Below are 15,149 nucleotides of genomic sequence, written 5' to 3'. Positions count from 1 at the left end.
ATTTTTTATACGCCCTTATGGCTCCTGGAACCTACCTCGGATGCCATAAGGACGTATAATAAAAAATCTGTTTTTTTTCCGTCCAAAAAAATTTTTAGTTAGACGAAAATTTTTTTTTTGCATTTCTGCTCGTTTCATACAAAAATGCGTTGATTCCCAAAAAAAAAAATTTTTTATACGCCCCTATGGCTCCCGGGACCCACCTCGGATGCCATAAGGGCGTATCAAAAAAATTTTTTTTGGGAATCGACGTATTTTTGTATGAAACGTGCAGAAATGCAAAAAAAAAATTTTTCTCCTAACTAAAAATTTTCTTGGACTTGGAAAAAAAAAACAGAATTTTTATTATATGCCCTTATGGCATCTGAGGTGGGTCCCGGGAGCCATAAGGGCGTGAAATTTTTTTTTTTGCATTTCTGCACATTTTAGACGAAACTACGTTGATTCCCGAAAAAAATTTTTTTACACGCCCTTATGGCTTTTTACCGGGACCTTTTGCCGGTATACGCTCTTAATGCATCTGGAACGCGATATATTGAAGTGATATTTACAAATTTAAACAATAAATGAACACCGTGAGCAACTGTTTTAAGTACCGACCTTACATAACCTACAACAGTTGTTATTGTTATGTGACAGCCCAGTACTTGTCAGTTGATATTTTAATAGTTATATTATTATAATTATTTTACCATAATTATAAATTGAGTTTAATCAATTAAATTCTGATTAGAAATAATTTTATATTTTATACTATTTTTCGAGTGATCTCTTGCAAAAAAGAAAAAAAATATCTATTAATTTGACCTCGGAATGGGACGATCAAACTACCTTAACACCAAAACACGCCGAGTTATTTGACAGTTAAAAGCCTTGTATATAATCGCGTAACGTATTTTATCCTTAAAAAAAAAAGCGTCATGGCGCTGTCGACTGGCTGTCAATATGGGATTCACCATAAAAATTATGAACTAGTTATTAACTCCCGTTATTTAAATATTATAAAGCATACAATTAATTTCGATCATTTAATTTTATAAATATGTCATATATTGTTAATTAAAAAAAAAAATAGATCATATAATTACATGAAAAAATTAATTTAAATTCTGCAGTTAAAAAAAATGCTTTTCTAACCAAAGTTGTTAAGAAAATAGACGCTCGTAAGCTGATTTGATGAACTGGTGCTAACTTTATTTTTTTTTATTAATTAATATTTAATATTTTGAATTGAAAGTGATTTTTTTCAATTTTTTAATTAATTATAATTTAATAAAAATTTATTTGATCGTTATTATTATTAAAGATAATTTAATATATTTAAAAATAATTTAGAGTGTCAATATTTAGACCCCCGTCAATAATTGGGGCTTTTACCTTATGTAAAAATGTTTTAATGAAAATATATTTTCATTAAAAAGAAAAAAAACGGTGTTTTGATTAATTTATATTCTTTATTAACTGTTTTCACAAACTCGGACAAGCTTGTTGTAAATAATCAATTAATATTAAAAAATTGTGTAAAAAATTCTTTTTTGTTTCGTGAGAAAAAAAAATTTGCTTAGTTATTTTTCGATGCTGATAATAATAATAATAATAATAATAATAATAATAATAATAATAATAATAATAATAATAATAATAATAATAATAATAATAAACACTTAGGTACATTCGAAATAATATTACTTCTGAAAATAATATTCCTATCACAAGATGAATCATAAATTACTTAATAGAGAAATTTCACGGAACAAGCTTACAAAACCAATATTAATTACATAGATCATATAGATAACCAAAATATTAAATATTTCCATGTCCAAATTTTTTTATATAGAATTTTTTAAAATTTTTTTTTCATTCATAATTCACAATTTTCGGAAGAAACATAGCTAATAAATATCATTTATAATTGTATCGCCAACAGAGTGCATCTTAACAAATATTATGACCTGATACTTGGTATGAAGTTGTCAAATGAGATGATGATTATGATCTGATACTTTGTGTAAAATTAACAAATCACTGTTAAATTTAAAGAAAATCACTGAATAACTTGTGCGGTAGTTAAACTCAATTAACCGGTTCACTTCACAAAACTAATTTGCGATATTACCGATTTGGACAGCTGTCGCAATCTACAAAGCTGTTACTTCACAACCGATGACGTTTATTTAATTTAATAAATTCAAATTACTTGTAACGTCTTGGTTAATTTGTTTTCATAAGTCAATATTAATATTCTCGCCTTTTTCTCTTTGGAACAAAATTTTCCACAAAAATCTCATTAATTTATCTCAACTACAATAACCATTTTTTTTTTTATAAAAATTTAACTTTCCCATAATTTCTAAAAACATTTTAATAGTTAGTAATCCAAAAATAAAAAAAAAAAAAATTATACGAACAAATCATCAAAATAAATTTCCAGTAGTATATCTACATTTTTTTTTCTATTTAAATACGTTTTACACGAAAAAAAATTTTATGAAAAGTTACGATCGTCACATCGTAATGCAGGACTAGACTAGAATTCTAAGTACACCCAAGTTTTCTATTTGCAGGGGCTATAGAATGTCAGTAAGTACCCCTGCAGCTCAGCCTTAAGCTAACAAAAAGTGACCTGAAGAACAATCCTCTCGCCCCCCTTTGCCGCATCGTGAGTAACAAGAGACCATCCATAGATAATGGCTCACGATATTCCGGATTTTTGGACTCTTCTTATCTCTCCCCAAATGTCTAAAAACTAAAACTAAATCTCTAAATCACTAAAACTAAACTTTCTGACGCAACATCACCCTATGAATAAGTAATCATAGTTACTATTTATCAATAACTATTCATTTTTAATTTTAATTTACTATAAAACATTTTGAAATTAATAATTTTTTTGTTTCAGAAAAAAGTTAAAAATTTTTAATTCTATTTTTTAATTTTAATGCGTGACATGACAAATAGATAGCTAGCCTAGTTGAGTGACAAGGAAAGAAAATGTGGGACAAATATTCGGGAGTTGCAACTAAACGTACATTCGTTATCATCTATTGCATTTCGTACATCAAACAATGCAGTAACCCACATACCGTCTTTAACTGATTGTTGATTATTACGTTCAAATATTTATCCAACATCGTTTATAAATATTGTTTAATATTTAAAAAAAAAAAAATTAGATACTCTTAATTACTACTGAGACTTAAGTAATAGTCCATCATATTAAGTTTTGAGTAATATTCCTAGTAATTACTTCTCTTAAAGTAATGAGAAATAATTTAAAAAGTACTTACGATAGAACTATTTGATTTCTATCTTATCTATTGCACTTTTAAGACGCATGCATTCATAGAAATCTAAGTGGTAGTTAGTCACTTACTACTTGATGTTTATCATTAATTGTTATCACTTATGTTGTAAGTTTAGTTAAGAAATTATGAACTAACTGTAATAAAGTTATCTAATTTTTTTTCAATTTATTGATTATTTGAAACTATTACTACGGAGAACAATTATATTGGGCTGTTGAAGAAAAAAAAAAAAAAAAAAAAAAACCGAAAAATTTTATTTTTTCAAATGATTATGAAATTACGTCAGAGAATGCCAAAATAGACTTTGTCAAAATTAGAGCTTTTGGTATTAATATTTAGAGATCGCGAATATAAATTTTTTGTTTTCTGCTTAAATAACATGGGAAAAAATATTTTCAATCTTCGTAATTTTTTATCTTGTCATAGTAACAATTTACTGGCTAGCGCGATACATATTTTAGTAGGAAATTAAATGCTCTACAAAAAAAGTTTCTCATGATTTTTCGATAAGTTTACTTTTTCAAAAGTTATTCGGGATTTAAGTTGGACATACGCTAAATTGTCGGTTTTTCTTTCATCTTTAGCGATATTATTATTGTTGAGATATAAATTTGTCATCTACATTTAAAAAAAAAACCTAAGTTTAAGAAAAAATAATTCAACCATTCACAAGCTGATCTATAAAAATAATAAATATTTGATTAGATTATTTTTTACTTATTGAAATTTATTGACAAATTTTGTTTATTATAGAGTCAAAATCAGATATCCTTCAAAACAATGTATAATTTTTATCTAAATGATTATACCAAGCATATATGACCAAATGTAGACATATGGAGCATGCATTGTCGTATTTAGAGCATATGTAGTCACATGTAAAGCATACATGGTGAAACATGTATATTTTTGGGTTCTATACATAGATTTAAATATAATATATTATATTTTAATTTTGAAATGTACTTGATGTTTTTAATTTTTAATTTTGTTTTTATCGAAAAGCATTTTTTTTTTTCAACATACAATTTATGATTGCTAAATAAATCATAAATTTAAAGTTGTATTATTATTATTTTCTAATTGTTCTCCTAGACAAAATAAAATCGTATATTTATACCTAAAATTTTACGATGAATTAAATCTCAACAAAAGTATCCCGATAATATCAGCATTGTTTATTGCATGGCTATATATTACAAGGAATGAAAAAGAAATCTATTAGCCTCAGGAAGAGCACAAGGGCTATGAAAACGATAAGGACATTTTCGAATACCGTTAAGTTGTAAATGCACTGCAGACGTCAGCAAAATGTATTTACTACTTTACCGTGTGCAAGGTAGTGACGTACAATGCATACACAAATTTCCTAGGAGGTTCTGAAATCACGACAGTCCGGAAATAAAAAAAATATATTGTCCTAACCACTGTTCTCTCTGGACTTTTAAGGATTTAAGTTGTTTTTTTTTTTTTTTTTTTTAGCCTATTAAAATTAAATTTTTAGAAGAATCTTACAGCTAGAAAATCTAATGAAAAACTCGTTATCTGTAATAAATTATCACTGGCTATATAGAAATATTTTTATATGGCATATATAATATATATGTTTGCAAGTAAAAAAAATATGCGGCATTTGTGTGCGGCATGTATAAATTCCATGCGGATAAAGAAAGATGATTTCATTTTAGTGGTAAAACTTTCTTATCTGTGCGTTGCACTTATAAATTATTAATGTAGTTTTTTACTATAATAATTATTATCATTAGTGTTTTAAAGTTTAATGACTGCTTATGATAAATCAAAGATTATAATTGATCTTGTCTTGTTGATTTTTTAAATCATCATCATTTAAAACATTGTAATTTTTTGTATGTGAATTTAAAGAATTATTAAAACTTCTAAAATTTTAGCGAATGTTTAAATTTTTATCACAGTATTAAAATTTTTTCATTTGTAATTTAATAATAATTTTGTTAAATCTTTACGGCTGATTTTTTATTCAAATTATCTTACTAAATTTTGAGAATTATGTTTGAATTTATTAAAAACAATTGTTATCAATTTTTTTTTTATTAATTAATAAAAAAAATTACGAAATTCAAGATTATTTTCTAAATTAAAAAATGAATCTTCATGCACGAGGAATTAAGCGTGACTTTATGAAAAAAAATTTAATCAAATATTCGACAAGCTCCTTTAAATGACTCACTAACACGTGAATCATAATTTCGAAGATAACCTGATGGTTCATTTTTTTTTTTTTGATAATGATTTAAAAAAGTTATTACTATTTAATATCTCAAAGTTTTAATAAATAAATTTTTTTTCAGTCAAAATGATTTTCAATCAAAAAAATTTCTCATCTTTACTTTTAATTATTAAAAATAAATAGTACATTATTTTTGAAGGCTAAAATCCATAATAGCTAAATTTAAAACGCTTGGATTTTCTCGAAAAATCACGTATTTTCATTGTATCTATTTTCAGGTATGACTCAACGAAAATAAAAATTCTACGAATTTTACCATTTTCTATTCTATTGTTATAAGGTAAAAGCCCCAATATATGATCATGTACCAGTATATGATCACTCCATGTATTTGTATACCTATATTTGTGAATATAGATATACAAATACATGGAGTGATCATATACTGGTACGTGATCATCTATCGGGACTTTTACCTTACTTCAAAAAAGTGTCTGCAGAATTATACCTGCTAAACGAGTATAGGATCCTCGAAAAACGGCTAGAAAAAAAAGTGACGTCATAGTGACACGCAATTTCAAAACCAATCAACGTGCGGCGCACTATGCCCAGAATGGCCCTCCATCCCTTCCTCCCGACAAATTTTCCGGCTTATATACAGGCTTGAGGACTCAACTCCTCAGTTCCAAATTCTAAATCACAGTGGTCAAAAGTTTAGCTAGTAAATTAAAAGGCCCAATTATTGACACTTGCAATTTTATTTTAATTTAATAAAACAAATCGACTCTAATAAATTAATAAATATAATTTTTGAATTATAAATTTTGAGATAATTGATCATTTGAGAACATTTATTTCTTTAATTAAAATAAAATTGCAAGTGTCAATCAACTAGGCCAGTGTTAATAACTGGATTTAGAATTTGAGTAACTATAAATTGTAACTCATAAGATAACATTGGAATTACAGTGTTCGTTATTATTGATAGCGCGCTCTTTTTTTAATTTTAAACTTATGCTATATTTATTTTTCTGAAATATTAATTAAATTTGTACTTATAACATTTATGTAACGATTGTGAGTCTGTTCTTTTATTCATGGATGTTAGTCTATTTTTTTTTTTTATATATATTGGGTTATATTACGTGTATTGGGCGTATTGGGTTAGAATATTTTTGTTTCTTTAAAATAAAATATTTCTATTTATAATTTGTTTTTGCATCGCCGGGAGATTTTATTAATTTGAAATATTGAAATTTGAAAAAGCTGAAGAGCTTTTTGTACCGAAAATTTTTTTTTTGAAAAAAAATTTTTATTTTTATGCAAATTCAGAAAGTAAAATCATACGTCATATTTTGAAAGAATTTTCACAGTATTTTAAAATTATAACAAATTTTAAAAATGAATTACAATTGATACTGTCAGTAGTGTTTTAGTAAAATTTGAATTGTTGACTGGCAGTACGGAGACGTTAACATGTATAATTATTGTTACAATTAATATTTTATACTATACATAATAACCTCGTGTAAAAGGAAAGAAATACTTTATCTAACTTGGAAAAAGAATAAAAATAGTATAATTCTTAAAGTAGAGTATAATAACTATTGTAAAGTTTTGAATAGAGTTATCAAACTTGCAAAACAAAATTACTTAAAAAATCAAGTGAATAATTATAAAAATGACAGTACAAAACTATGGAACTTTTTTAAACGTAAATTAGGAAAAAATATTGATAAAAAAGATAATATTGAATTCATTTTAAATGATGATTACAAAATAATTGATAAGAGAGAGATCTCTGATCATTTTGTCGATTATTTTAGTGATATTGGATATAAACTAGCCTCAGATATTGACAAAAATATCAAATATGAAAAAAAAACTTTTGAGCCTAATCAATTCAGTATTTTTCTCAAACCTACTTCGATTGAGGAAATTGGGAAAACTATTAAGGAATTGAAATTAAAATCTGGGGGAATAGATGGTATAAATAGCAAAGTATTAAAATGTTTATCAAATAAAATTAGTATACCTCTGGAACATATTTTTAATGTATGTATGAATGAAGGCATATGGCCTAAAGCTTTAAAAACTGCTGAAATAATACCTTTGCATAAAGCAGGTGACAAAGTTTTAGTTTCTAACTATAGACCAATTTCTCTTATATCTAATATTGCTAAAGTAATGGAAAAAATTGTATATTCGAGATTGGTAGACTTTGTAAACAAACACAAGTTAATTTCGGATAGACAGTATGGTTTTGTAAAGAACCGTGGTACAAAAGAGGCTATCTCTTTTGTTACTGAATATATATACAATAATCTAGACATAAGTTGCCCAACTGTGATAGCTTTTCTCGACCTGGCAAAGACATTTGATACTGTTAACCATGCAATTTTACTAGTCAAACTTGAAGCATATGGAATTAGAGGTGTTGTACTGGATCTGCTGAGAAATTACCTAAATGACAGAACTCAAACTGTAAAAGTGAATAACATATCAAGTAAGGAAAGATATGTAAAAGTGGGTGTCCCTCAGGGCACGATTTTAGGACCACTTTTAAATATATATTATAATATAAGTTTATATATTAATTCTAATATTTATTCTTTATATTAATGACATATTCAAAGTGGTTCCATGCAACTCACTAGTCTCATATGCTGACGATACTGCTGTCTTATGCTCTGCTAAAAGTTGGTCGGATGTTCAGTCTTTAATTACTACTTGGCTGAATGATATTAACTTGTGAATGTGTGCCAATCAATTATCTCTAAATATAGATAAGAGCTCGTTTATTACTTTTGGATGTTATGTTGATAGTGTCCCAACTGAATTTAAATTATATCTAGTCAATAAGGAGCTAAAAAGAGTTCAATCCTACAAATACCTGGGATTGATCATTGATAGTAGACTAAAATGGAACTATCATAACAAAGATTTATTAACTAAGTTAAAATTTTTTACATATGTTTTCTATAAACTTAGTTTATTTATGAATAGAAGGACTTTAAAAATAATTTACCATGCAATGATTGAAAGTATTATTAACTACGGATTAATTGCCTGGGGTGGTGCTTATAGTACCACTAGAAATTCTATAGTATCAACTCAAAATAGACTGATACAAAAAATTATTATAGATGAAAATTGTAATGTTCTAAATATACAAAAAACTTTCATTGTGAACTCACTCATCTTCTATTTCAATGATTGCAGGCACAAACTTTCAAATACTTTTTTCAATACTAGAAATGTCAATCTCACTTCCTAAAATTAATAAAAACATCACAAGTCAAAGTGCAAAATACACGGCCTTTAAATATTTTAATTTATTACCGAACGAATTGAAATATTTTGCCGGAACAACCAAATTACTGAAAATAAGTCTAATTCGATGGATAAAGCAATGTGACTTATGATTTTTCTCTAAACTACTATTATAAATTAATTATATATGTAAACTAGCTTTCTTGATTTGTATTTTAATTTATACCAGTCCTATGAACAGATGTTATGCATCTCTATAGGACAGATATGTCATTTATTATATTATATTATATATTGATTATCTGTAATATTTTCTGGTTTAATAAATAAATAAAAAATAATTTATTTGTGCTATTATTACAAGAAAATATCTTATTGTAGAATTTGAATTAAACCATGCCGAGGCCATCCGTGTACGCAGAGAGGTAAAAACTACTGAAGTACCTACCACCATTGAGGCTATACATGAACGCAGGGACGCCGAAACTACTGAAGTACCAACCACTGCTGCAGCTGTTCGTGAACGCAGAGATGCTGAAACCACTGAAGTACCCACCACTACAGAAGCTACCCGTGAACACAGAGACGCCGAAACTACTGAAGTACCGACCACTGCAGAAGCTGTTCGTGAACGCAGAGACCCCGAAACTACTGAAGTACCAACCACTACTGAGGCTTAAAAGAAACATGTCGTTTCTCTCAAAGAGCTGAGACCACTGGTCTCTGCCAGGACTAAATAGTTTTGTATTTAATATGACTGTATAACTTTTTACATGAATTTAGTTAGATATCTGTACAATAAATTATTGGTACTCTCGTATGAGGAGCATTAAAAATACATACGCTTTGCATTTAATTTATTTAAATTATACGTACATCATTCTTTTTTTGATCATATTAATCTTTATCTTCATTTTCAAATTTGAAAACTTAACACATTGTATTATGCCCCATGAAAAAAAATATATGTCGAAATATATAAAAAATATATATTAAATATATTAAAAACATAAAAAATATATAAATATCTGAAAAATATGTATAGTAAATATATTCTACACGGAAAGAAATACATTGCGGATATCACTATGTCACTATGGGTGTGAACACTATACTGTATGGTTTAGAAGATTTTGATTCGATATAAAAATCGTCAGCATAGATGATTTGGCTATGGTGGGAATAGTAACATCAACAATAGTTATAGCTGATACGCCAATGTCACTATGGGCGTCAGACCCATAATGACTGGCGACATTTACGATGCTCCTGGCAGAACAGTCTATCCGTTATTGTTATATCTCTTATGCTGATATTAGAGTAGTAACAAAATTAGTTTAATTAATTGAATGGGTTATGCACTGATAGAAGGATTTATTAACTGTTAATAATTTAATTTATTTGAAGACAATTATTTAATTTATTAAATTTTAATAAATATTTTTTAACATTAAATAAATATCTATTTGGGTGGAAAGTACATTTGTTAATAGTTAATAAGTATTTATCAATAGTTAAGAAATATTTATTAACAATTAGTAAATATTTTGTAGAGTGAATTTGTTTCGCTCACAATTTGCAATGTCATATGATATAAAGAAAAAATGGCTTACAAATAAAAATCATCTTTATAAATTATTTGCATTAATTATATTACATTATAATAACATTTATTATAAAATACCAACTTTATCATAGCTCATAATTATCTTTTATATTTTTAAATATTAAAAACGTTAATTTATTTAGTGAATTTAATTATTATCATGTGTTCCAGCTATAGGGTTATAAAAAGTGTCAAAAGGAAATTGCTATTTTTACTTTTTATTTTAAATAAATATTCGTTAACAGTTAACAAATGTTCATTAACCATTAATAAATATTTTTAACAGTTAATAAATTGTACTAAACAAATTACTTATTAACTGTTAATAAATATTTGTTACCTGTTAACAAATATTTATTAACATTTAATAAATAATTTATAAACTGTTAATAAATATTCATTAAATCCTATGATGTTAAAAAATCATTTATTAACAGTTAATAAAGCTTATTAAATATAAACAAATCCTTCTATCAGTGTGTTCGATGAAAAATATTTAAAAATTTTGTATTAAACTAGTTTAATGTTACAATTAATTTCAATGTAGTTTTACTAATTTATAAATTTTTATGTCGGTACAGTAGTTGTACCCATGAAATATTGGCCGTAATTCGATAGAATTATTGATTGTCGCGCTAAGTAATAGAGCCCGTGTAATAGACGCAAAGATTTTGGTACCATACAGTATAGTAGATAATCCTATATGCATAGGGCTTATAGCAATGCAATACAACGACATAGGGATATCCGCAATGTATTTCTTTCCGTGTAATAACTAACTTTTGTCCAATTTTTATATATATTTTAAATATATTTTAGATATATTCAAAATATATCTTAAAATACATAAAAATTGTATTTTACATAGCTAAAATATAAAATAAAAAATTAGGAAAACGGTTGACCCTAGAGGCCATCCCTGCAACTTCCCGCCAATTCCATACCTAAACGCTTGAAATTGCACTTACGACGTTTTTGAGCTTTTCGAGCTTAAAAATACAATTTGCGTATTATTTTGAGCTCTCCGAGCTCACAGAAGTAGCTTTTGTATGCTCTTGAGCTCTTCGAGCTCACACACACACACACACACACACACACACACACACACACACACACACACACACAGACATACGGACACCGTCGCGGGAATAGTCAGGGAAGCTTCCTAGGACCTCGAAACCTTGAGATTCGATGTAAACTCGATTTCTACAAAACGGGGTAAAAACAATAACTTCCCGATTTTTGAAAATTTTCAATTTTCTTAGCGGGAAGTTAATATATTTTGAATATATCTAAAGTATATTTGAAATATATAAAATATATATGAAAATCGGCCAAAAGTTAGTTATTAAAAATATATTAACTATACATAATTTATTTATGTTCATATATTTTTTATGTATTTCGACATATATTTTTTTTATATTTTTTTTTTCATGGAAATAATCAACTTATTTTGTATTTTCCTAAAATACATTAATTACCTTAACATATTTCTAGAATCAAAAATAATCCAATACTTTCTTCATTTTTTCTCTGTCTTTTTAAAATTTTAGGTAACTCTATTTGAATGGTTTAAATTGGAACATGAATATGTAATTAATTCCTAATAAGATTTGAACTCTTTTATTCGTGCAGAACAACTCTTTAAATTTCAGCCGAATAAGCATTCATTAATGCAAGCGTTATGCCATCGAAGCATCAACACACCACTGAGTAATTTGAGAAGCCGGAATAATTCAAGATAAACTTCATCTCTGTTGAACAATTCGGAATTCGCTAATTATTCAACATATAAAAATACCGAGACTTCCTTTTATTTTATACAGAAACACTTTTTCCCAACTCTTGTTCATACTTAAATGTGCATTTATTCAACTAATCCAAGCAATAAATTTCCAATTTAAGAGTCCGTTCGAATTTCAAGAACAGCAATCTAAGCTTAAGCACATAATAAAAATATTAAAAATACCTATAAGCCGGCTGCTTTGCTATAAAAATCCATCATTGACCTTTGTCCTGTAGAATTCTTTCTTTATATATATATATATATATATATATATATATATATATATATATATATATATATATATATATATATATATATATCTCATTAAAACGAGGATGAAATGTTTATTTTGCATAAATGTTTAAATCACAGTAGTTTTTAAATATTCCGTAATTCCACATCCTTTTATAATTCTTTTTATAATTATTCACAAAAACAATACAAAAAAATAATATTCCATTGACTGAAAAATGTTGCTGACGTAAACTTTGAAAGTATTGCTGTTATTAATAATAAATAATAAAACAGCGCTCTAGCGTTCCACAATCAAAGTAGAGTCCAGTAATTTTACTCATGAATTTAACAGTATATTTTAAAGAAAATTTCTGTCCGTGCATGAAACAAAAGCAAAAATGCATACAAAAACTTCTCACGAACTTTCATGTTTACCGTCGATCGCTAACGAACGTTGCAAGAAATCCAGTGATATTTTATCATATAATACGCAGTCCGGGTACGGAAATGGCGAGGGAGGAATTATTGAGATAAAATGATCGCAAGGAAGCTGGAAAAATATCCACTCGATCATTCGTGATAACAATCTCGCTCTTTATAAACATCAATGTGAATCCGATTGAATTAATTAACGAGTTCAAGTTTTTTGCTTGTAGACAAACAATACCATCAAACATTTATAATCACGCGTTTTTATTTCTAGTACCTCTTAAGAGCGAAGCGGGCATTCCATCCCAAGAAAAAAAATGCGTTAGGAAATCTAATGATGAAAAAAAACTTAGAAATTTTTCCGATTGCATTACAAGTAACAAAAAGAAAATCTTTCAGTCCAGTTTATTGATGAAAAATTCAAGTCTCGCTTCTAGTAGCGGACGTGATGAAGCTTAGCGGCAATAAAACTGAGTTAAATTTTTCGCAACTTGATTAAGAATTTACCTCATGGTTTACTGATAAATTAACTCAATACTCGAACTCTATAAATTAATTCACCTGGAAAATTTATTATCGATGTAAAAAAAAAAAATCTGAAAAATGGTTGACCTTACAAGCCATTCCTACAGATTTCCGCCCAAAACACTCAAAAATTTTGTTGTTACAAATTTTGAGCTTTTCGAGTTCATAAATTCAACTTTTGTACATTCTCGAGCTCAAAAATCGAGAGGTTGTATTGGCAGAGCACTATTCTAAAATTTTTAATTGCAAGCCCGGAAAAAATCTTCTGATATCATCTTATTAATGCAAAATTTAAAGGGCGTATAAAAAAATTTTTTTTCTTTCGATGTTGAAGGAAAAGTTAGAAATGTGAAAATTTACTGAAATAATCAAAATGAAAAGAAACTTATTAGTTTTTTTTTTCTAATTTAAAATTTTCTAAGATAGACCTTTGTGTAGTAATTTTTATGAAAGCTTTATTTTTTTAAATCTAATTGAAATAAATCATTGCTTGAATTTCCGAAAATTTTCTATTTTTCACTTCGATGCAGCTAAGGGACCCATCAACTACACAAAAATGAAAATTAAGACAGAAAAAAAATTTTTTTTTAATTAGAAAAATGGAGCTGAACTTCTCCTCTCCAAAAAAAATTGGACTTGACTGGTAGGTGGTGATTTACTTCTGATCTTAAATAAAAAAAAAATGACGGATTTTTAATTAGTATAAGTATCGTTATGGCAGGAACTAGAATGAAAAAAAAAATATTTGACAAAATGGCGCGTAGTTAAAAGTATTTTCTGAAAACGAGTTTCAAATTGGTCTCTCCAAAATCACCACCCACCAGTCAGGTCCATTTTTTTAAAGAGGGGAACTTCAGTGCCATTTTTCTAATTTAAAAAAAAATTTTTTTATAACTTAATTTTCATTTTTGTGTAGTTGATAGTAATAGAATAAGTGTAAAAAATTTGAAAGCATGAATCATTACCTTCATATGGAAGTAAAATTTTTAAAATAGCTTAAATTTTAGGCCGCTAGACCACCGGGTCCCCTTAAAGCAGCCAACATCTTTTTTTTTAATTTTTTTTTTTAAGTAGACGAACTGATTATACTTTTGAATTTATCGGTACAGTAATTTGAAAGTCATTCTATAGAAGTATTAAAAAACATCTTACATTTTGAAAAATAACAATAGTTGTTATTGTCCCGCTAACATGATACAAAATAAAAATTTTTTTTTCCTCTTTCTTTCATATCGAATTTTGCGCTCATATGAAGATCATTGGAGCATAATAAATAGAACGAATTGCATAGAATGCGACGTCATGATAGGGTATATAATATGCAACTAAAGTATGATAGTATAATGATAAAAATAATAAAAACGACAATAGAAAGCGAGGAAATGAGTCTCGAGAGTAGACAGTAGAGAAAAAACGGACAGACATCATCAAGTATAACAGTTAAAAGAACTGAGAAAAACTCACCCCTTGGGGTATAGTTGGTATCTTCTCCTAAGTAAAATGGTCCTTGACGTACCACGATCTCGTGGACGATTATGGCGAAGCTGTAGACGTCTCCTTTCTGAGTGCCCTCGGGTGGTGGTCGCTCCATTCTCAGTAACTCTGGAGCGGTCCACAGCTGCTCTACAACGCCGATGGTTTACTTTTTACTTTATTTATTTGTACACCCCGTCATATGTCAACAGAGCTTTAAGTTTTTTTTTTTTTTAGTTATTTTATTTTTGTTCCATTTTAATGAATAAATAAATTCCTTCAAGGGCCAAGTGCAGTCAGAGG

General features: G+C 27.4%; 1 protein-coding gene and 1 long non-coding RNA gene across 7 annotated transcripts in view; both read right to left on the bottom strand.

Annotated features, from left to right (window-relative positions):
- LOC123265734 (atrial natriuretic peptide receptor 1-like) overlaps positions 1–15,149 on the bottom strand; it is a 227,678-nt gene that overhangs the window by 109,539 nt on the left and 102,990 nt on the right. For all 6 annotated transcript variants that reach the window (XM_044729613.1, XM_044729610.1, XM_044729609.1 and 3 more), the window contains one exon: positions 14,838–14,996. In XM_044729613.1, coding sequence (XP_044585548.1) covers positions 14,838–14,996 — 159 coding nt within the window. The remainder of the gene's footprint in view (positions 1–14,837; positions 14,997–15,149) is intronic.
- Positions 9,201–9,613, bottom strand: LOC123265741. Its single transcript, XR_006509644.1, has 2 exons — positions 9,451–9,613; positions 9,201–9,234 (listed from the first exon to the last, which is right to left on the bottom strand). It is a non-coding gene; the product is annotated as an uncharacterized LOC123265741 (long non-coding RNA).

The sequence above is a fragment of the Cotesia glomerata genome, linkage group LG5 (assembly GCF_020080835.1).
Source record: "Cotesia glomerata isolate CgM1 linkage group LG5, MPM_Cglom_v2.3, whole genome shotgun sequence".
Classification (NCBI taxonomy): Eukaryota; Metazoa; Arthropoda; class Insecta; order Hymenoptera; family Braconidae; genus Cotesia; species Cotesia glomerata.
This window is presented reverse-complemented; position numbering and strand designations above follow the sequence as displayed.